Source organism: Neofelis nebulosa, chromosome 3 (assembly GCF_028018385.1).
Source record: "Neofelis nebulosa isolate mNeoNeb1 chromosome 3, mNeoNeb1.pri, whole genome shotgun sequence".
Lineage (NCBI taxonomy): Eukaryota > Metazoa > Chordata > Mammalia > Carnivora > Felidae > Neofelis > Neofelis nebulosa.
In genome coordinates, this window is record NC_080784.1 from 161,755,854 (window position 1) to 161,779,930 (window position 24,077).

General features: G+C 37.7%; 1 protein-coding gene across 2 annotated transcripts; it reads right to left on the reverse strand.

Moving 5' to 3' along the window:
• Nucleotides 1-2,997: 2,997 nt before the first annotated feature.
• On the reverse strand, nt 2,998-21,862 carry ARL9 (ADP ribosylation factor like GTPase 9). 2 transcript variants are annotated; one of them, XM_058722480.1, is made up of 4 exons: nt 21,392-21,862; nt 17,904-18,066; nt 15,096-15,271; nt 2,998-3,289 (listed from the first exon to the last, which is right to left on the reverse strand). In XM_058722480.1, the coding sequence occupies exons 1-4, from the start codon at nt 21,656-21,658 to the stop codon at nt 3,110-3,112; spliced, it is 786 nt and encodes a 261-aa protein (XP_058578463.1). In that variant the 5' UTR covers nt 21,659-21,862; the 3' UTR covers nt 2,998-3,109. The 2 variants fall into 2 exon arrangements, with proteins under 2 accessions (XP_058578463.1, XP_058578464.1); XM_058722481.1 differs by lacking the exon at nt 17,904-18,066 and having other exon boundaries at nt 21,392-21,500.
• Nucleotides 21,863-24,077: the final 2,215 nt, after the last annotated feature.

Genomic DNA, 24,077 nt, shown 5'->3' on the forward strand with positions numbered 1-24,077 from the left:
GAGAAGAATGTGTATGCTGCTTTTGTTGGATGAAGTAGTCTAAAGATATCCATTATATTGGGGCACCTGGGTGGCTCAGTTCGTTGAGGGCCTGACTTCGGCTCAGGTCATGATCTCACAGTTTGTGAGTTCGAGCCCGGCGTCCAGCTCTGTGCTGACAGCTCAGGGCTGGAGCCTGCTTTGGATTCCGTGTGTCCTTCTCTCTCTGTTCCTTCCCTGCTCACACTCTTGTCTCTCTCTCAGAAATAAATAAAGATTAAAAAAATTTTTTTTTTCAAAAAGATATCCATTATATCAACTGTGTCCTCATTGGTTTTCTGTCTGCTGGATCTGTCTATTTCTGATAGAGGGTTTTGAAGTTTCCAACTATAATACTAGATTCATCTATTGTTTTCCTTGAAATTCTGTAAGTTTTTGCCTCATGGATTTTGATACACTGTGGTTAAGTGCATACATATTACTTGTGATATCTTTGTAGAGAGTTGACCGTGAGATCATGACCTCAGCTGAAATCAAGAGTTGGACACTCAACTTACTGAGCCACCCAGTCGTCCCTAAAGAATTTCTTTTAACATTTCTTGCAAGGCAGGTCTACTGGCAACAAATTCCCTTGATTTTTATTCATCTGAGAAAGTCTTTCTCCTTTACTTTAGAAGGATAATTTCACAGAGTACAGAATTCTAGGTTGGTGTGTTTTTCCTCTCAACACTTTAAATAGTCACTTCACTCTCTTCTTACTTGCATGGTTTCTGAGGAGAAGTTGGATGTAATTTTTATCTTTGTTCAGCTATAGGTAAGGTGGTTTTTTACTCCTCTGGCTTTTTTCAGAATTTTTTTCTTATCTTTAATTCTCTGCAGTTTAAAAATGATATGCCTATGTGTAGGTTTTGTTTTCTTGCTGGTTTTTTTTTTTGTGTTTTTTTGCATTTATGTTCTTTGAGCTTCTGGGATCTGTGGTTTGTTGTCTAACATTAATTCGGGAAATCCTCATGGTCATTATTGTTTCAAATGTTTCTTCTTTTTTTTTTCTTTTTTTTCTCCTTCTGGTACTCCCATTACATGCATTTTACATCTTCTGTAGTTTTCCTACAGTACCTGGATATTCTGTTTTTTTCTTTGTCTTTTTTTTTCTTTTCATTTTTGGAGGTTTCTACTGAAATATCCTCAAACTCAAGAGATTCTTTGCTCAGCTGTGTCTAGTCTACTTATAAGCTCTTCAAAGACATTCTTCATTTCAGTTACAGTAGTTGTTTTTGTTTTAATCTCTAGGATTTCTCGTTGGTTCTTAATTTTCATCTCTGCTTATGTAGCCAATCTGATTTTGTATGCTATTAGTACTCTTAGCACATTAATCACATTAATCATAATTGTTTTAAATTCCTGTTCTGATAATCTCAACATCTCTGCCATATCTGAGTGTGGTTCTGATGCTGAATATGGTTGATGTCTCTTCTGTATTTTTTGCCTTATAGTATGTGTTGTAATTTTTCCTTGATATGCAGGCATAGTGAATTAAGTAAAAGAAACTGCTATAAACAGACCTTTAATGATGTGGTGGTGAGTTGGGGGCGGGGGGAGGAGAAGTGTTCTATAGTCCTATGATTGGTCTCAGTCTTTTAGTGAGCCTGTGCCTCTGGACTGTGAATTTCACATGTGTCTGTTTTTTTCTTTGTTTATGTGAGACAAGATGGCTAGAATGGGCTGGAGTTGGGTATGTCTCTTCCTGAGGTTATGGTTTGATAATACTCCAGAGGTTAGGGTCTGGTTAGCTGGTTTCCCTTGAGGGCAGGCCTTATTCATAAAAATAGAGTGTTTTGTTACATTTTAAAGTGGTTCCTTTTTCCCTCCGCTGGAAGCACTGGGAGATTTTTCTCTGATATTTGCTTTGGGAATCTCATCAAGCTCCTGGAGATAAATGTCACAAAATTGTAGGGACCCCACTATGACTGGATACCCTGAATTTTTAACTCTCAGTCCATCTGAGCCTCCAGCAATTTGTCAGTTATAGTTCTGGTTTTCCTACCCTGGCACTGGTTCTCACAGGTAGTTTCCACTCATGAGTCTCTGCTCCAATAAATTATTATTCTCTGTATTCTCATACCGGTTTCTCCAATCTCAAGGGCAGCAATTTGCCCTGTATCCTCATCTCTCTAATGGATCCTAGAAGAGTTTTTGATTTGTCAGTGTGTTTAGCTTTTCACTCATTGTTAGAATGGAATGGTGGCTTCTGAGCTTCTTACATGCTGACTGGAAACTGAAATCTTTTTGTTTGTTAAATCAAGACAAAACACTATAGTCAAAAGTTGGGTTTTTATCATGTTTGTAGGTAAACAGAATTATTGCAAAATATTTCTGGTGAAGAAAGCTTACCTATATATAAAAGCAAAATGTCAAGTATTTAAAAATCAAATTCTGGGGCACCTGGGTGTCCAACTCTTGGTTTCAGCTCAGGTCATGATCTCACAGTTTGTGAGATGGAGTCCGATGTCAGGTTCTGCACTGACAGCATGCAGAACCTGCTTGGGATTCTCTCTCTCAAAATGAATAAATAAACTTTAAAAATAATAAAATAGAAATAAAATCTTCACAGTGTTCATCATCTAGTATATCAGCCTCCTAAAAGAGAAGCATTTCCTAAATCTTTCTGAATGCTGTTAATTTATATTTCCATTGAATTTGATAGTGCTTACTTTTCTCACTGCCCTATCCTGACATTTCTTTCCTTACTGTGTTAAATTAATCTACTTAAAGAAAGACACCTAGATTTTTCCTTGAAAAGAGGAAGTTTATTAAAATATTTTCATATAAATCTCATGTCATTGAAAAACCACAAATGGTTTGAATGCTCACTAATGTTCACTTTAATTTTGTTGAGGAAAAATCCAAATTCCCCCAAATATATTATTTTACCAATATTTTTAAAGTTCAAAATCTAAACACAGAGAGACTCTTAATCAATTAACATTATCTTTGTATATATGTCACGCACTGAGAAAATAGGAAGTGGCTTATTTTTTATTCGACAGTGGAAACCTGTGTCTTCAAATCTGTCACTTAACACTCCTTGGTGACATTTAAATTGAGAGCTGCACAGTGGGCCCAGGCTCGGTCACTGCATATCTGCAGCCAGGTGTGCAATCAAGTCTTTGGCATCTTGCATGACGGAGGGTATTTCTGAGCCATTTTCAGTCACTTGTGTTCCAAACAAGAACATCTTCCTGTCATTTCCCACCTCAGACAATGCCAAAGCTTCGTGGATATCTGTAATACGATAGGCTGTTTCAAGATCCTTCATCCCGAATAGAAAAAGGAAAGGAAAAAACTAGTTATTTTGTAATCCTTTTGGAAAGAAAATGTATTACTCTCATTGCTCTCAATGATCCCACCTCCATTTTAATGTGGAGGATATTGTGACCCCATTATTATGACTTCAGTGGTTGTCTGAATATAAAGATTTTAATCAGCATTATACGAGCAATGGGGTGCCTGCCTGGCTTAGTTGGTAGAGCATGCAACTCTTGATCTTGGGGTCATGAGTTCAAGCCCCACACTGGGTATAGCGATTACTTAAGAAAGAAAAGAAAAAAGAAAAGAAAAGAAAAGAAAAAAGAAAAGAAAAAAATAGGTAGCAGGATTATACCAGTATTTATGAACTATCATCAAAAAAATTTTTTTGGAATGAAGTTAAGCCTTTATAACATCTTAATCAGTTTTCTAACCACCGCAGTCAATCTGCTTTTTTTTTTGTTTTTTTCCATTTCTTTTTTATTTGCCCAAAATTATATTCAATAGGATGAATTATTTTATTTTTTTTATTGAGGTATAGTTGACACACAATGTTACACTAGTTTTAGGTGTACAACATAGTAATTTGACAACTCAATGTGTTATTCAATGCTCACCACAAGTGTAGCTACCATCTGTCACCATACAATGCTATTACAATACCATTAATTACATTCCCTGTGCTGTATCTTTCATCACTGTGACTTATTTATTCTGTAACTGAAAACCTGTACCTCCCATTCCCCTTCATTCCTTTTTGCCCATCTCTTTGTATTTATGGGTCTATTTCTGCTTTTTGTATTTGTTTTTTTGTTGCTATATTCTGCATATAAGTGAAATCATATGGTATCCTTCTTTCTCTGTCTGACTCATTTCACTTAGCATAATGCCCTCTAGGTCATCCCTATTGTCACAAATGGCAAGATCTCATTCTTTTTTTATGGTAATATTCCAAAATATGTATGTATATACTACATCTTCTTTACTTGTTTACCTACAGATGGACACTTAGGTTGCTTCCATGTCTTGATTATTGTAAATAATGCTGCAATAAACATAGGGGTGCATATGCCTTTTCAAATTGGTGTTTTAGTTTTAGTTCTTATTATTTATTTTTCAAACTTTTATTTACATTCTAGTTAGTTAACATATAGTGTAATATTGGTTTCAGGAGTACAATTTAGTGATTTATCCTTTATATATATAACATCCAGTGCTCATCATAACAAGTGTCCTCCTTAATACCCATCACCCATTTAAGTGTTTAAGTTCTCTTTGGGTAAACACTCAGTAGTGGAATCACTGGATCATATGGTATTTCTGTTTTTAATTTTTTGATAACCTGGACCTGCCATACTGTTTCCACAGTGCTTGCACCAATTTATTTTCCCGCCAACAGTGCACAAGGGTCCTTTTTTCTCCACACCCTCACCAACACTTATTATTTCTTACCGTTTTGATTCTAGTCATTCTGCCAGATGTGAGATGATATCTCAATGTGATTTTGATTTGTATTCCCTTGATTATGAGTGATGTTGAGCATATTTTCATGGGTCTGTTGGCTATTTGTATGTCTTCTTCAGAGAAATGTCTGTTCGTGTCTTTTGCCTATGTTTTCATTGCATTATTTGTTTTTTGTGTGTGTTTAATTGTGTAAGTTCTTTATATATTTTGGATATTAAGTCCTCATCAAATATATCATTTGCAAATACCTTTTCCCAATTAGTATTTGCCTTTTCATTTTGTTGATGGATTCCTTTGCTGTGTTGATGGGTTCTTTTTTATTCTGGTGCAGTCCCAATAGTTTATTTTGGTTTTTGTTTCCTTTGCCTCAGGAGACATATCTAGAAAAATGTTTCTGATAGTATCTGGCTGGAGTTTATTACATTTCTAAATGTTGGTCACCCCAATATAGTGCCTGCCTGAAACCAGAATTCATTTAGTTTTAGACCCCACAGTGACTTTTTAAACAGTGTTAATGGATCCAGTAACATGTGGACAATGTCTTAAGTTAATAAATTCATTGACGGAATTGGAGAGGAAGAATATATATGAGGAGAGTGTTGGATAAAAAGAGGAGCTCCTTGTAATGATAAAAGCACATCAGGGATAGGGCTCAGTCAGTAGAGCATGCAACTCTTGATCTTGGGGTCATAAGTTTGAGCCCCCACGTCGGGCATAGAGTTTACTTAAAAAAATAATAAACTTAAAAAATAATAAATAAAATAAAAGTCAACATATGTTAAAAACAAAAAGCACATCAGGGATAAATCCCAGGTTTATTCCATACTTGCATAACTGTGCATTAATAGAATAGAGGCCATCACTCAAAAAGTAAAAATAGTAAGATGACTTTTTAAAAATCCTTATATAATAACTTGAACCAATGAGTCATCTAAAAGCATAGATTACTTTGGCAAAGGAATATCAACAAAGATGCCTTAAACTAAACCAAAGATGCCTTAATATCCAAAACTTAACTCGAATATCCAAATCTTTCATTATTAAGCCCCAGTAAAAGTTATAAATTTGACTGTTTAAAAATGGCTCTGTTTATTCAATTTGATGAAGATAAGAGATACAAACCACAAAGGAAAGCATTGATAAAATAGACTATTCGAAATGGAAAGCTATACAGGTGAGAAAAATATATGCAAAATGAGAACAGATGTAGGGAGCTCAGTGGCTCCATCAAGGGTAATAATATTCACATTATAGGATCCCAAAAGAACAGAGAGAAGAGGGGACAGAAAACTTATTCAAAGAAATAATAGCTGAAAACCTCCTTAATCTAGGCAAGAAAACAGATATTCAGATCCAAGAGGCACAGAGATCCCTCAATGAAATCAACCCAAGGAGGTCCACATCAAGAAACATAGTAATAAATATGGCAAAAAGTAGTGGTAAAGAGAGAATTTTAAAAGCAGCAAGAAAGAGGTGCCTAGGTGGCTCAGTTGGTTGAATGTCTGACTGTTGATTTCAGCTCGGGTCATGATCTCATGGTTCATGGGTTTGAACCCTGCAATGGACTTTGCGCTGACAGTGTGGAGCCTGCTTGGGATTCTCTGTTTCCCTCTCTCTCTGCCCCTCCCCTGCTTACATGCTCTCTCTCTCTCCTATCTCTCTCATAAACAAATAAACATTAAGAAAAAATAAAAGCAGCAGAAGAAAAGAAGACAGTTACATACAAGGAAATCCCATAAGGCTATCAGATTTTTCTGCAGAAACTTTGCAGGCCAGAAGGGAGCGGCATGATATATTCAAAGGGATAAAAGGAAAAAAATCTGTAGCCAAGAATATTCTATCCAGCAAGGCTACCATTTAGAATAGGAGAGATAAAGAGTTTCCCCGATAAAAAAAGCTAAAACAGTTCATGACCACTGAACCAGTCCTACAAGAAATGTTAAAGGGGACTCTATTTAAGTGAAAAGACCATAAGTAATAGTAAGAAAAGTAGGAAGCACAAAAGCAATACAAATAAGTATATATGTAAAAATCAGTCAAGGAATTAAAAAAATAAAAGGATGTAAAGTATGGTACCATATACCTAAAATGTGGGGAGAAGAGTAAAGAATGGTTTCAAACTTAAGTGACCATCAACTTATTATACAGAATGCTATATGTAGGTATTATATATATAACATAATGGTAACCACAAATCAAAAATCAATAATAGATATGCAAAAAAAGATATGCAAAAATAGATATGCAAAAATTAAAGAAAAAGAAATGCAAATATATCACTAAAGAAAGCCAGAAAACTGTGAGAGAAAAGAACAGAGGAAAGGATCAGAGAAGAGCTACAAAAACAACCACAAAACAAGTAACAAAATGGCAATAAATACAAACCTATCAATAATTAGCATGAACTAAATGCTCTGATCAAAAGACATAGAATGATGGAATAGATTAAAAAACAAGACCCATATATATACTGGCTACAAGAGATTCATTTCAGGGGTGCCTGGCTGGCTCTGTCAGTAGAGCACATGACTCTTGATTGTGGGGTCATGAGTTCAAGCCCCACATTGGATGTAGAGCTTACTTTAGAAATTTTAAAAAGAGACTCATTTTAGACCTAAAGACACATGCATACTGAAAAGTGAAGGGATGGAGAAATATTTATCATGCATATGGATGTCAAAAGAAAGCTGAGGTAGCAATACTTACATTGGATACTGTAGACTTCATAAAGAATTTTTTTAAGTTTATTTATTTAGTTTGAAAGAGAGAGGGTGGGGAGGGGCAGAGAGAGAGGGGGAGAGAGAGAATCCCAAGCATGCTCCGCATTGTCAGTGTGGAGCCCAAACCGTGGCTTGAACTCAAAAACCGTGAGATCATAACCTGAGCCAAAATCAAAAGTTGGATGCTTAACTGACTGAACCACACAGGTGTCCAACGACTGTAACAAGAGACAAAGAAAGACATGACATAATAATAAAGGGGACAATCCAACAAGAAGATATAACAATTGTAAATATTTATGCACCCAACATGAAAGTACCCAAATACATAAAACAATTAATAACAAACATAAAGGAAATAATCAGTAGTAATATAATAATAAGGGGACTTTAACACCCCACTTACATCAATGGACAGATGATCCAAATAGAAAAGCAACAAGGAAACACTGGCTTTGAATGACACACTAGACTAGATGGATTTAACAGATATATTCAGAAAATTCCATCCTAAAACAGCAGAATACACATCCTTTTCAAGTGCACATGGAACATTCTCCAGAACAGATTACATATCAACCCACAAAACAAATCTCAACAAATACAAAAAGACTGAACTTAAACCATGCATCTTTTCTGACCACAACACTATGAAACTAGAAATGAACCATAAGAAAAAAACTGGAAAGAGCACAAATACATGGAGGATAAATAACATGCTAATAAACAATGAATAGGTCAACCAAGGAATAAAAATTACATGGAGAAAAATGAAAACAAAACCGCAATGGTCCAAAATCTTTGGGATACAGCAAAAGTGGTTTTAAGAGGGAAGTTTATAGTAATACAAGTCTACCTCAAGAAGCAAGAAAATTCCCAGATAAACAACTTAACAATATACCTAAAAGAGCTACAAAAAGAAGATGAAACAAAACCTCAAACCAGCAGAAGGAAGGAAGTAATAAAGATTAGAGCAGAAATAAATGATATAGAAACTAAAAAAAAAACAAAAACAAAACAAAAAAACAAACCCCAGCAGAACAGATCAATGAAACTAGATGCTGATTTTTTGAAAAGATCAACAAAATTGATAAACCCCTAGCTGGGTTCATCAAAAAATAAAAAATAGAGAGAGAGAGAGAGCACTCAAAGGAGCAAAATCAAAAAACAAAAAAGGAAAAATATCAGGGGCGCCTGGGTGGCGCAGTCGGTTAAGCGTCCGACTTCAGCCAGGTCACGATCTCGCGGTCCGTGAGTTCGAGCCTCGCGTCAGGCTCTGGGCTGACGGCTTGGAGCCTGGAGCCTGTTTCCGATTCTGTGTCTCCCTCTCTCTCTGCCCCTCCCCCTTTCATGCTCTGTCTCTCTCTGTCCCAAAAAAAAAAAAAAAAAAAAAAAAGTTAAAAAAAAATGGGGCGCCTGGGTGGCGCAGTCGGTTAAGCGTCCCACTTCAGCCAGGTCACGATCTCGCGGTCCGTGAGTTCGAGCCCCGCGTCAGGCTCTGGGCTGATGGCTCGGAGCCTGGAGCCTGTTTCCGATTCTGGAGCCTGTTTCCGATTCTGTGTCTCCCTCTCTCTCTGCCCCTCCCCCGTTCATGCTCTGTCTCTCTCTGTCCCAAAAATAAATAAATAAATTAATTAATTAATTAAAAAAAAAAAGGAAAAATATCAACCAACACCACAGAAATACAAATGATTATAAAAGAATATAATTAAAAATTATATGCCAACAAATTGGACAACCTACAAGAAATGGATAAATTCCTAGAAACATATAACCTCCCAAAACTGAATCCGAAAGAAAAATAAAGTTTGAACAGACCAATTTCCAGCAATGAAAATCAAATCAATAATCAAAAAACTCCCAACAAACAAAAGTCCAGGACTAGAAGGCTTTGCAGGTGAATTCTACCAAACATTTAAAGAAGAGTTAATATCTATTTTTCTTGAACTATTTCAGAAAATAGAAGAGGAAGAAAAACTTCCAAATTCATTCTATGAGGCCAGCATTACCCAACACCAAAACCAGAGCAAGACACCACAAAAAAGGAGAACTACAAGCCAATATCTCTGATAAACATAGATGCAAAAATCTGCAACAAAATATTAGCAAACCGAATCCAATAATATATTAAAAAAATTATTCACCATAATCAAGTAGGATTTATTCCTGGGATGCAAGAGTGGTTCAATATTTGCAAATCAATCAATGTGATACATCACAGCAATAAGAGAAAGGATAAAAACCATGTAATCATTTCAGTAGATGCAGAAAAAGCAGTGGACAAAGTGCAACATCCATTCATGATAACCCCCGCTCCCCCCACAAAGTAGTTTTAGAGAGAACATACCTCAACATAATAAAGGCCATATAATTATATGAAAAACCCACAGCTAACATCATACTCAATGGGAAAAAACTGAGAGCTTCTCCCTTAAGGTCAGGAATAAGACAAGGATGGGGCACCTAGATGGCTCAGTCAGTTAAACATCTGACTTGGGCTCAGGTCATGATCTCACGATTTGTGAATTTGAGTGCCACTTCGGGTGAGCACGAGCCCCCATCAGGTGAGCTTGAGCCCCGATTCGGGTGAACTTGAGCCCCAGTTTGGGTGAGCACAAGCCCCGCTTCAGGTGAACCCTGCTTCTCTCTCTCTCTTTCTCCCTCTCTCTCTCTCTGCTCCTTGCTCACTTGTGCCCCCCCCCAAAACAAACAAACAAACAAACAAACAAATAAATAAATAAATCTTGGGGAAAAAAAGGAATAAGACAGGGATGTTCATTCTATAGTACTGGAAGTCCTAGCCACAGCAATCATCCAGGAAAAAGAAATAAAAGGCATCCAAATTGGTAAGGAAGAAGTAAAGTTTTCACTGTTTGCAGATGACATGATACTATACATAGAAAACCCAAAAGACTCCACCAAAAAACTGATAGAACTGATAAATGAATTCAGTAAAGTCACAGGATACAAAGTCAATGTATAGAAATCTGTTGCATTTCTTAGACACTAATAATGAAGCAGCAGAAAGAGAAATTAAGGAAATAATTCCATTTACAATTGCACCAAAAATAATAAAATACCTGGGAATAAACCTAACCAAGGAGGTGAAAGACCAGTACTCTGAAAACTATAAAACATTGGGGTGTCTGGGTGGCTCAGTCAGTTAAGCGTCCAACTTCAGCTCAGGTCATGATCTCACAGTCCGTGAGTTTGAGCCCCGTGTCAGGCTCTGTGCTGACAGCTCAGAACCTGGAGCCTGCTTTGGATTCTGTGTCTCCCTCTCTCTCTGCTCTTCCCCTGTTCATGCTCTGTCTCTCTGTCTCAAAAATAAATAAAAACATTTAAATTTTTTTTTAAAAAAAGAAGACTATAAAACATTGATGAAAGAAACTGAAGACAACACAATGAAATGGAAGGACATCCCATGCTCATGTATTAGAAGAACACATATTGTTAAAATATCTATACTACTCAAAGCAATCTACACATTTAATGCAATCCCTATCATATACCACCAGCATTTTTCACAGAGCTAGACAAAACAATCCTAAAATGTGTATGTAACCACAAAAGACCCCATATAGCCAAAGCCATCTTGAAAAAGAAAAACCAAAGTAGAGGCAGCACAATTCCAGACATCAAGTTATACTACAAAACTGTAGTAATCAAAACAGTATGGTACTGGCACAAAAACAGAGATCAACAGAACAGAGTTAGAAAACCCAGAAATAAACTCACAATTATATGGTTAATCCATCTAAGACAAAAAAGGCAAGGATATGCAATGGGAAAAAGTGTCTTCAACAAATGGTGTTGGGAAAACTGGACAGCAACATGCAAAAGAATGAAACTGGACCATTTTCTTAAACAGCACACAAAAACAAACTCAAAATGGATTAAGGACCTAAATGCGAGACCTGAAACCATAAAAATCCTAGAAGAGAGCACAGGCAATAATATCTCTGACATTGGCTGTAGCAACATTTTTCTAGATATTTCTGCTGAGGCAAGGGAAACAAAAGCAAAAATAAACTGTTGGGACTACATGAAAATAAAAAGCTTCTGCACAGCAAAACAAACAAACAAACAAACAAACAAACAAAACCAACCAAAAACCAAAAACCAAAAACCAAACAAAAAACAAAAATTCCCTGAAAGCTAAAAACAAACGAAAACTAAAAAAAAACTAAAGAAGCAACAAAAAGAAAAGACAACCTACTGAATGGGAGAAGTAACATATCTCATAAAGGGTTAGTATCCAAAAAAAAAAAAAAAAACAAAAAAAAACAAACTCACGCAACTCAATACCAAGAAAAACAAATAATACAATTAAAAAATGGGCAGGGGCACCTGGGTGGCGCAGTCGGTTAAGCGTCCGACTTCAGCCAGGTCACTATCTCGCGGTCCGTGAGTTCGAGCCCCGCGTCAGGCTCTGGGCTGATGGCTCGGAGCCTGGAGCCTGTTTCCGATTCTGGAGCCTGTTTCCGATTCTGTGTCTCCCTCTCTCTCTGCCCCTCCCCCGTTCATGCTCTGTCTCTCTCTGTCCCAAAAATAAATAAAAAACGTTGAAAAAAAAATTAAAAAAAAAAATGGGCAGAACACATGAACAGACATTTCTCCAAAGAAGACATACATATGGCCAAAAGACACATGAAAAGATGCTCAACACTACTCACCACCAGGCAAATGCAAATCAAAACCACAATATTACCTCACATCTGTCAGAATGGCTAAAATCAAAACCACAAGAAATAACAAGTGTTGGCAAAGATGTGGAGAAAAAGGAACCCTCATGCACTGTTGGTGGGGATGCAAACTGGTGCAGCCACTGTAGAAAATAGTATGGAGGTTCCTCAAAAGAATAAAAATAGAACTACCCCAGCATGTCTAGCTGGCTCAGTCAGTAGAGCATGCGACTCTTGATCTCAAGGTCGCGAGTTTGATCCCCACACTGGGTATAGAGTTTACTTACCAAAAAAAAAAAAGAAAAGAAAAAAAAGAACTACCCTATAATCCCACCAAAATATAAAAATACCAATTACCCCTGTGTTTATTGCAGCATTATTTACAATTGTAAAACTATGAAAGCAACTCAAGTGTCCATCAATAGATGACAGGCTAAAGAAGATGTGGCATAAAGAATATTCCATTGTGTGTGTGTGTGTGTGTGTGTGTGTGTATTTATTATTATTATTATTATTATTATTATCATTATTATTACTATTCAGCCATAAAAAGAATGAAATCTTGCCATTTGCAAAAACATGGATGGATCTAGAGAGCATAATGCTAAGTAAAATAAGCCAGAGAAAGAAAAATACCGTATGTTTCACTCATATGTGGAATTTAAGATATGGAAGAAACAAAGGAAAGAAAAAGAGACATACCAAAAACCAGACTCTTAACTATAGAGAACAGTTACTAGAGGGGAGGTGGATGGATGGGGGGATGGGTGAAATAGGTGAAGGGGATTAAAGAGTATACTTATCTTGATGAGCACTGAGTAACATATAGAACTATTGAATCACTATATTATACACCTGAAAGTAATATAACACTGTTAACTATACTAGAATTAAAATAACAATTTTTTAATGTGGTGGTTTAAAAAATAAATGGAAAGCTATGTATAAAAAAGAGAACCATAAGCAAAGTAAAATAATAGCCAACAGGTTGCTGGAGAAGATATTTGTAATGCACAGAAGTAACAAAGGATTATTTTCCCAAAAGATATGAAAGATTTCTACAACTCAAATAGGAAAAGATGAACACCCTAATAGGAATCTGTGAAAAGATATTAAAAGACAATTCACAGACGTAGAAATTAGCTTCAAAGAATGAAACGAATTTGAAACTAATAACCAATGCACATCTGAAAAGATGTTCAAGCTCACTAGTAACTAAGGAAATGCAAATTAGAATAATGGGATAAAATTTCAGCCTCATCAGATTGGTAAAAATGAAAAAGTTTGACAATGCCAAGTACTGAGAAGGATATGTAGCTGCAAAAACTGTCATATTCCATTGGTGGAAGAATCAATTGGTGCAGTATCTTTGGGAAAAAAAAAAAACTTGGTAAGTAAGATCTAGGAAAACTGAGTATGTACAAATCTGAAAAACCAGCAATTCCTCTTTAAAGTATATGCACTAGAGAAATGTTGATATGTATCTACAAGGAAACACATACATTGAGATTCACTGTAGCACTTTACCAATAAAAAATTGGAAATAACCCAAATGCCCATTTTCTCTCTCTTCCTCTCTGCCCCTGCTACATGCATTCCCTCTCTCTCTCTCTCTCTCTCTCTCAAAAAAAAAAAAAAAAATTCTGAAGTAGCTTCTACACTGGACTGTAACATAGGCTCCTACTTTAGGTCATCATTTGTAATTACTTAGTTTACTTTCATAAACATTCGCCCTTAGAAGCAGTGGGAGAATCAAGTTGTCTAATAATTGGCAACCTTAGCAATTGAGAGAGGGGCTTTAGTATTATAATGCTGCAGATGTTCAATTTTTTAAAACTGATTTTATTATGGTAAAATACACATAACAAAATTTACCATTTTAACCATTTTTAAGTGTACACTTCAGTACAGTCACATTTTGTTCAACAATCCACCTCCAGAAGTCTTTTCACTTTGCAAAACTGAAACTCTCTACTCACAGCACAATAACTCCCCATTTCTCCCTCCCCCAACTCAAGGCAACCATCATCAATATAAACCTGTGTCCATTAAACAATAACTCCACCATCTCCTCTCCTCCCATTCCCTAGTAATCTCTAATCTACTATCTGTGTCTATGAATTTAACTACTCTAGGTACCTCGTAAAAATGGAATCACACAGTGTTTGTTGTTTTGTGACTGGCTTCTTTCACTTACCATGTTGTCCTCAAGGGTCATACATGTAATAAAATGTACCAGAATTTCCTGTTTTAATGCTGAATGATATCTCATTGTGTGTATATATCACATTTTGTTTATCCATTCATCCATGGAAGAACACTTGGTTTGCTTCTACCTTTTGGCATTGTGAATAATTCTGCTGTGAATATGGATGTACAAGTATCTGTTTGAGTTCCTGCTTTTAATTCTTTTGAGTATATACTCAGAAGTGGAATTGGTGGATCATATGGGAGTTATATTTTTAATTTTTTAAGGAACTGCCATACTGTTTTCTATAGTGGCTGCACCATTTTACATTCCCAATGACACTGTACAAGGGTTCCAATTTCTCCATGGTAGTTTAATATCTATAATGTATATGTGAGAAATAAATTCAGGTCAGGTTAATTGATCTAAAACAAACTATTTCTTTATATATAGTAGTCCCTCAAATATTTTGTTGAAATCAATTCAACCATCAGTAAATGTTTATTGAAATTAAATTCAACACATATTTTTTGAATTTCTACTACGTACAGTATACTAAGTATTCTGAAGGACACAAAGATGAATAATGGTCTTTATTCTCAAGGAGTTTATAATCCAGAAGATCTAATAAGTATAAACTAAACTGAATATACAGCATATTGTTAAATATCCAGCTATTAAAAGTAGACATTTATATTTCTTTCATTGACAATAAAGCTATTGAATACCACTTATATTTGCACAGATTTTTACCTGTTTGTTTGCAAACACAACCAGAGGAAGGATTGGGTTTGTTCCAATTAATTGATGAAGGTGTTTCTTGGCTTCAGGTAATCTGTTGTGATCTGCTGAATCTACCACAAAGATCAGCAGCAATCCTCTGGACAGGTACATTTCCCAATAGGAACGGAAAGGTTCACTGCCACCAACTATACAGAATAGTAGAGAAAGAAGACACCAAAAACATTGCAGAAGTGTCCACTGAGGAGCCAGGAAAGATACTTTTAGATAATATCCAAACACTGGACAGATGTTCTGATAAAACACCACTGTGTTAGAGTGTACCCAATTCAGAGAATGACCAGAGAGCTGTTACGAGGGAAATGGTTGGTGGGAATATTTACCCTCCACAAGTGGTCCAATCATTCTGGAACACAAAGGATCAGCATAAAGACACTAGATACTACAGAGGATGTCTTCCGATCCGTAAACATAGCGACCCCAGGGGCCACAGCCATCCTATCTGTTAAACTCAGAAAATGGGAGTAGGCTACTAAAATAACTCAGGGTGGTGGGTTAAAACACACCTTCCTCTAAAATAAGTTTTAGATGGACTGAATTCACTGGCCAGCCTCATTTGAACAATCTTTTTCCTTTGTCAAAATCCCAGAACTAATTTCTCTCTTAACATTGCACTAAGAGTTAATATGATCCTGTGAACACTAAGGAATACTTGCCTCAGAAAAAAAATGCCTTTGGATTATTTCATTCTGCTGATTCTTCCCAGAAGAAACTTACTAGTAATGATAATAATATATATACAGCGAACTTAGTTTTTGTTTTTCTCCTAGAAGAGAGGTTGGCAAATTATGGCCCACAGTTTAAATCTGGCCCAACGCCTATTTTTGTATAGCCCATGAAGAAAGAATGGATTTTACACTTTTAAATTTCAGGGAAAAAAAAGAAAGAATAACATTTCATAATATGAACATTGTATCACATTTGGATTTCAGTGCCTACAAATAAAGCTTTATCAGAACACAGACATGTGGATTTGTTCACATATTGTCTGTGGCTGCTTCCACACTACAACAGAAGTCAGTAGTTTGAAGACCCCTGTTTTAGGAATTTAACAAAAACATTTAAAATACTACTGGGAAAGGGTCTTGATTTGCCTTTCTTCTGTTTTCCTTTTATGGAGCTAGGCTAATTCCGTAAAGTATTTCGTGTTATTAATTTTTTAAAAGAATGTTCTGTAATCTTCTAAGTTATTCACGTGGTTTTAACATACTTAATTTAAGCATGAATGAACATTTGGGTTGTTCTTTTTTTGTGTGTGTGACATCATGACATCTCATCTATATAGGGGATTTTTATCTTTTTTGTTATTAACTTCTAATTTAATTGCAATGTAGTCAAAGAACATGGTTTGTATGATGCCCCTTCTCTGAAAAATTTGTTAAGACTTGCTGTATGGTCCATGAAGTGGTCAATTTCAGTAAATGTTCCATGAGTATTTAAGAAGAACATGTATTTTTAGACTTGGGATGTAGCTAAAATTGTCTAATTGGACAATCTTATATTGTCCATTGGATGAAACTTGTTGATTATGTTCAAATTTTGTGTCTTTTCTAGTTTTGATCCTATTAATAATTGACAATATGTTGAAGTCCCTCACTCCAATGGTAGTGTATGTCCCTTTCTACCCCTGGTTGGAATCTTCCTCTCTTTTCCTCCTGTCCTTCCTTTCTTTTCACTTTTTATACTTTGAGACTATTTTCTTAGCTATATATTTGGTTAAAGTTATTATTTCTCCTATAGCTTCTTAACAAATTGAAAACTCTATTCCTAATAATGTTGTTAGCTGAAAGATCTGCCTACACATTTACCGATTTCTTGGCCCACATTTTCTCTTTGTAACTGGATGAAGGCAAAAATAAAAAAGGTGATGGCAGTAATCTAAGTAAGAGACAGTATAGGTTCCAACTCAAATAGGTGCAGTAGGAAAGGATATAACTGATGAATACAGGATTTGTTTTAGCAGTAGAAAAACTCATAGTGTTTTATTTGTGGACTAGAGGTGAGGCTGCATAAGAAGAAATCAAGGGTGACCCCTAGTTTTCCGGCTTGAGTAACAAGATAGGTGAGGGGCCATTTACTGACCAGTAGATTATAGGGAAAGGAACAGATATGGAGATAAATCAAGCACTTAGTTTTGACCATTTTAGGTTTGAGAGGCCAATTAGATATCTAGGTGGAAATGTCAGGTGACATCTGGATATGTTTGGGCTGGATGGATAAATCTGGGATTCATTAGCAGAGGGATGATATTTAAGGCCAATAGGATGGATGAAATCATCCAAGGAGAGAGTGTAAAGAGAAGAGAATCTATGCAACTTTGGGGAACAGCAATATTTAGAGAAGCGGTGACTCCAGAATTACTTTAGAGTAGAGACTTCTGGGCTGCCATCTGGTTACAAAAAGAGGTTTAGGGCTTGTTTATAGTTGCATTTGCTGAGAAGGAAGTACACTTTATTTACCTAGACTGCATGTTTATTAGAGGTAGTAAGGGAGGAGAGAGACCGTTATAGGAGGGGGTGCTACAGCTTTCCTTTCAGCTTCCTCTTATACCAGCACTGTAAAATAGAGAAAATAAAAAGAAAAGAAAGTGATTCCCCCTGTCCCTCCACTGCACTATTAAACTATATATGCATTCTAAAAGTATAGGAAAATCTTACCCAGTGTTACTTTTCATACAGATGCAATGTTGCTAATAGTATGTCTGGCTTAAGGTATAACAAAATGAACCTCTCCTGTTTACTAATAAGAAAGAGGGCTTACTCTCTAGGAATTCCATTTGGCTATCTTCAGTGTTGATGCATACTGCATTGAAACCTTGGGTGGGTGCCACACTGTGCTGGACTTTGTTTAAAGCTAGAGAGTGGAGAACACTGGTCTTTCCTGCTCCGTCCAGGCCCAACACAAGGATCTGCTTATTTTTTTCCTGTGAAAAAAAAAAGACAAAACAATAAACCCATGTGACCAGGGCCTCGTTTTCCTGGCTCCTGGCAGTGTGCCTGCCTGTGGTAGGACCCGATGATAATTGTGGAACTGTAAACCAGAGCAAAACTTCACAAAAAATTTAATATATCTAGGGGAACCCGGCTGAGCTCAGTTGGTAGAGGACGGGACTCTTAGTCTTGGGGTCGTGAGTTCAAGCCCCACGCTGGGTGTAGAGTTTACTTAAAAAAATTAATATGTCTAGAACAAACTGTACCAATCAGTTTGTATTTTATAATCTGCCATTAGTTATGTGGTATTAATCACACCACACCCTTCCATCCCCCAACTCCTGGTCAATCTATCAAATATAGACTTTATGTAGATCAGGATTTATAGGAAGTGCCGTAGATCACAGGATCAATTTTCACATTTCATTTTGCTTCTTGAGTTCATGTCCACTGGGGATTGCACCAGAATTCAGTCTGTTTGAGATCTTGGGATCTCTATGGTTCATGTACTGACTGTGCCATTCAACAAGTAAGCATCTAAGGTTTCTTATTACGGATCTGTTTTGTTTTCCCAATTGGATCACTAGATTAGAAGACTTTAGAGCAAAGTTCCCTTCCTATACTCTTTAAGATAAGTATTATGATTAAATGAAAAGGCTAAGGTTATAGAAATTGTTAAACCAGTTCCAGGGGCACCTGGGTGGCTCAGTCGGTTAAGCGGCTGACTTCGGCTCAGGTCATGATCTCAAGGTCCATGAGTTTGAGCCCCGTGTCGGGCTCTGTGCTGACAGCTCAGAGCCTGGAGCCTGTTTCAGATTCTGTGTCTGACCCTCCCCCGTTCATGCTTTGTCTCTCTTTGTCTCAAAAATAAATAAACGTTAAAAAAAAATTGTTTTTTAATATATAAAAAAAAAACCGGTTCCAATCACAAACATTTATTTTAAAACCTGACATTAAAACCTGTTGAACTTGACACAAACTTTAGAAAGAAGCATTCCACCAACATACCAGCCTTAAAAATTTTTATGACAAGTGACTGAGAGACAAGCATTGCAGACTGGTATGAAGACAAAGTTAAGAGTGCTCATAAAAGTGGCTATTAGGGTGCAAAATTTAATGTGATCAGTAGTAAATGACCAACGATACTGCAAGATTGCATAGGAATTCAATTCTATTTCCCAAACAGCCTGCTGAAGAAGTTTCTCATGCACAAAACACCAGTAATTGTCTTCAATGGCACTGGTTTGGAAATAATAATCATTTACATTTGTACTCAAATACTAAATGTTGACATTAGATTTAGACTGGGTTTCTGGAAAAAAAGTGAATTTTTTTCACTGTTCCTATTGTTCTTTTTTTAAAAAATAAGATCTATGTGAAAGTAAGATGTTTTAAGGTCTGGTCTAACAGGGTCTTGTACAGAGAGCATGATTTATCAAAACTGTCTCCTGAATACCAGAATTAGACAAATACATGTTGGGGCGCCTGGGTGGCTCAGTCAGTTGAGCGACCAACTTCTGCTCAGGTCATGATCTCACGGTTTGTGGGTTCAAGCTGGCAAGGGTTCTGCGCTCAGAGCCAGGAGCCTGTTTAGGATTCTGTGACTCCCTCTTTCTCTGCCCCTCCCCCACTCACGCTCTGTCTCTGTCTCTCTCAAAAATGAATAAACATTTTTAAAAATTTAAAAAAGAAGACGAAGTACATGTTTTTGGAGTTAATTCTTGATGGCTCTTATAGCAAATAGTATTTCCATAGTTATTTCCTACCTTCATTCATGTTGCCTCTCATCTGCATCTAAATGTTACAGTGTCATTCTGGTAGTGTCATGGTAAGGAATAAATGGCTGTAGGGTGTGGATTGTGTCTCCCTTATTGCCTCCACAAATGGCCCCATGCTCAAGGCTACCCCAACATATTTCATCAATTCCAAGATGCATTTTTCCCTCCCACATTTTAACATCTCTGAAATGAGGATTTTACAATTCATGGTATGTCATGTTTTGATTGGCAGCATTTTTTTTTTTCTTTCTCAGTGGTACTAAATTAATGGTATCTGAGATCCTATGGAAGTGTGAATTAAAACAGTTCCCTACTCTTTCCAACCACATCACTGACCCTAAGCCCATCCTTTCTAGAAATTCAGCAGTCACTGACGCTTTACATTTTACCTTATTTTAGCAAAATGCATGCTAAAATACATGCTTCCTCATGTTTATCTAATCTCTTAAGGAAAGCTGGGATTAATGTAAACCAAGAGTTCGGACACAATTTGTGATTTTGAACACCTCTGTTCCCTATCAAAAGTCATTCCTTTTACATTTGGATCTATAATAGTCTGTGTTTTACCAGAGATCAAATCTCAGTTAATAATTCAAATTGTTTAGAACCAGAAAAGCGCCTGTGAGCTCAGGAACTCCAGGAGCAGAAGTCCATTCAGCTGGGCTTAATGCTTGCTTTTCCTTTTTATCCTACCCGCCCCCGCCCCTCAATTTTTTAACTGTGGCAAAATTCACATAAAATTTACCATCTTAACCATTATTAAGCATACAATTCAGTGGTATTAACTACATTCATAATGCTCTTCATCTTGCAAAACTCAAACTCGGTAGTCATGACTAGCTCCCCACTCTCCCAGCCCTCAACCCCAGGCAATCATCAGTTCTACTCTATATGATTTGGACCACTCTAGGTACCTCATATAAGTAGAATCATAGGTATTTGGTTTTTTTTTTGTGATTGCAGCGCCTGGTTTCTGAGACCTCTCAGTTAAAACTTTGTGACCATCCCTTCTGGGCGCTAGTAGTTTGAAAACAATTTTTATTGTAACCATGGAGAAGGTCTAGCCCTAAAACACACCCTGCACGAATTCAGGGACCCTACACTTTCTGACAAAGAACGTGTTCAACGGGAAGGACTAGGTTGGAGAGCCCGCGCGCGGCGAGGGTTCGGGTCTGGTTTCTGTGCTGTAGGCGACGGGTGCGCCAGTGCTGAGCGCTGGACGGAGATGGGGCCCAAGAAGGGCTGTTCCGGCCCCGTGAAGACCAACCAGGACCTCTTCTTCCTCAACGCTAGACCCGAAGAGGGGTGGGGCGCAGCGGCAGGGTTAGTTAGCCGTGAGGGTGAGGCAGGTGACCGGGAAAAGGGGTAGCGATGGGTCCGGCGAAGCTTGGCACACCCCCTCCCACCCACAGATTAAATGCCCAAGGAGACCGGATTCCCTCCCGCCGGTCGGGGCCTCGGACGTAACAGAGCCAGCGGCGCTCGGGCCTGACCGCCGATAATGGCCTTGGGGAACGGGTCCGAGGCACCGGCCCCTTACCAGAGGCTCCAGCGGGGGCTTTGCCAAGGCGTTGTTATCCTTCTTCTCTTTGTCTTCTTTTCCCTCAAGGTGTTCCTTCTCTTTCTCGGTCTCCCGCTCTTTCTTTTCCTCCTCTCTACACTTACTTTTCTCCTCTTTCCCTGTCTCTTTCCCCTTCTTCTCTTTTCCCTTAATTTTCCCCTTCTCCACCTCCTTTTTCTCTTTCTCCTCCTTTCCTTTTTCCCGAATTTTTTCTTTCTCTGGCTCCTTCCCCTTCCCCCTCTCCATCTCCACCGCCCTAATTTCTTTCCCTCCTTCCGCGCGCCCGCGCGCTGGAGCCTGGGTTCTGGATCCCGGCAGGTGTGGCCCCCGAGGCGGACGCAGGGTAGAGACGTAGGTCCACGCAGCGTAGACAACACCCGCGGTCACTGTGCGGCCGGGGCCAGTCTCCCGGCGCGTTGGCTGCCGCCGGGTTTCTCGCGCCCACTAGCGGGGTCCGCCGCGCAGCAGATTCGCCGAACCCGGGGCTGGGGGAGGGGAGGAGATGGCCGGGAAGCTAGGGGAAGCTTTAAACCCAGAGGAGTGGGGACGACCAGCCACGGGAGTTGGGAGAACAGTGGGGCCGATCATCTGCATAGGAAAAGCCTCCACCCTACCATCCCATCCGCGACACTTCCTCGGCAGGTCGCATTATGGCAGGATTCCCTTAGGCTGGGACACAGTGTCTCAGAAAAGCCTTCCAAGCTGGCCCAGATTCCAGCGTCTCACCTCTACCTCACCACTCCAGAGTAGCCCAGCCTAAGGCCTAAGTGTCTCCCGTCGGGAGATCGCTTAAGGGAACCAGCGTCCCAGCAGATTCCGTGCCTCTCCAAGCCAGTAACCATAAGCCTGAAAAGTCAAGTTTTTATCTTCCTGGCCCCCTGTTAACTACACTAGGAGTGTCCAGAGGCTGCTATCCAGGATGCTTAAGGAAAGAGAAAGTGAACGGTTCCCTTGTTTTAAATTCCCGACACATGTCGCCTAAAAAAGAATTTTGAAGATTAAATTAGAAGTCGGCCAGGATCACGGATACCAGTAATGCTGGGTATTAAAACTACAACTAAACAAAAATAGTCGCCCACAGTATATATAGCAAATTAGGTACCACCTGGGCTTTTCAAAGGTGGCGTAATGTTTTTTAAACTGGTTTAAAAGCATATGGATGGTTTTTATTATTTTGCTTTAATGTTTGAGAGAAAGTGAGAGCACAAGGGGGTAAAGGGGTAGAAAGAAAGGGAGAAAGAATCCTATGCTCAGCCCAGGCTCAGCTTGCAAAGCCTGATGCTATGCTAGCTCTCAATATGGAGATCATGATCTAAGCCTGACCTAAGCAGAAATCAAGTCAGATGCTTAACTGAGCCACCCAGGTAACACTTATTTCGTTAAACTGCATTCAAAAATATATTTCATAATCCAACAAAATTATCAATGCAATAAACTGACTTTCCTTCATCAGATCTACCGTTCAAATAGGCTTGTAAGGAACAGTGAATGAAAGGCAGGTTCCAGGTTTGAGTAATGCAACAGTTTTTCAGGTTAGCAGTTTCCACTCAGCCTTGAAAATGCTGTGCTTAATAACTTAAAAAATGTTTACTACTCAATTTGTTTATATACTGGAAGGTAAAACTGGGTTCTTCCAGTCCCATCAGATTAGTTTTGTAGCTTTCTGGGAGGGGCAAGAAACAATTTTAGATATTCAGCCTAAAAAATTCTTCATATACCAACCAGAAGTCCCTATAAAATGCCAAGACCCGTAACACCTAATCCATACTCACTGCTAGAATCTTTTATTTTAAAATGTACCACAGTGAATGGATGTATCCATATTGTCTTTTATAAATGTACACACACACACACACACACACACACACACACACACACACATATATATATATATATATATATACATATATATATATATATATATATATATATATATATACACAAAGTATATATGTCATTGGTTAAAGACCTGTCCAAAGAAGAAACAATTACTAGAAATTTAATGTAGATGTTTACACTTCATTTGACAATTATAATTTATTTAAACTGAGGTTTCAATTGCTTAGTAATGGCTGGTAATGACAATGACTAGCAATTACAGTGACTAAGTAGAGAAATGTAAATTTCACTTTTTGGTGCATTGGGTCAAAATTTTCAACGATGGATAATTTTCAACAAAATTCTGTAGCTCAGTTAACCTAAAAATGATTATCCTTCACCACAGAAGTTTAATGGATTCCTAAATAACAAATTTACTAACAATTATTCCTGTAATGGGGTATATATTCAGAAGGAATAAGTACATCACTCTTACCAAGAATATTCTCTGAGCTCAAAAAGTATTATGCCATAATAAATCATTCATATATGAGGGTCTCTTGTTTAGATGTTACTGCAGATTCTGATTATGCTAAACAGAAAGGCAGCACCACATTTCTTACTTTTGTAAAGGAGGAAGAAAGCCTTTTAAAAATCTCTTTTGAGAAAGTTTTGATATGTTCAGAGTCAAACACAGCAGCACTTTATTAATAAGGACAAAGTAATATGATCATAAAGAAATACTCAAAGTCTAGATTCAATGCTATCTTGGGCAGCACAAAATGAATACTCACAAGGGTGGGCATCCCAGTGTGTCTGTCTCACAGCTGTTCAATGGGAAAGTGGC

Coding starts and splice junctions, on each gene's coding strand:
- ARL9 (XM_058722480.1), bottom strand. CDS start 21,658: ATGGAGAGGGGGAAGGGGAAGGAGCCAGAGAAAGAAAAAATTCGGGAA. Junction 18,067..21,391: donor AGCCCCCGCTGGAGCCTCTG/GTAAGGGGCCGG, acceptor TTTTTTTCACAG/GAAAAAAATAAGCAGATCCT. Junction 3,290..15,095: donor TTGTGTTTGCAAACAAACAG/GTAAAAATCTGT, acceptor TTCGGGATGAAG/GATCTTGAAACAGCCTATCG.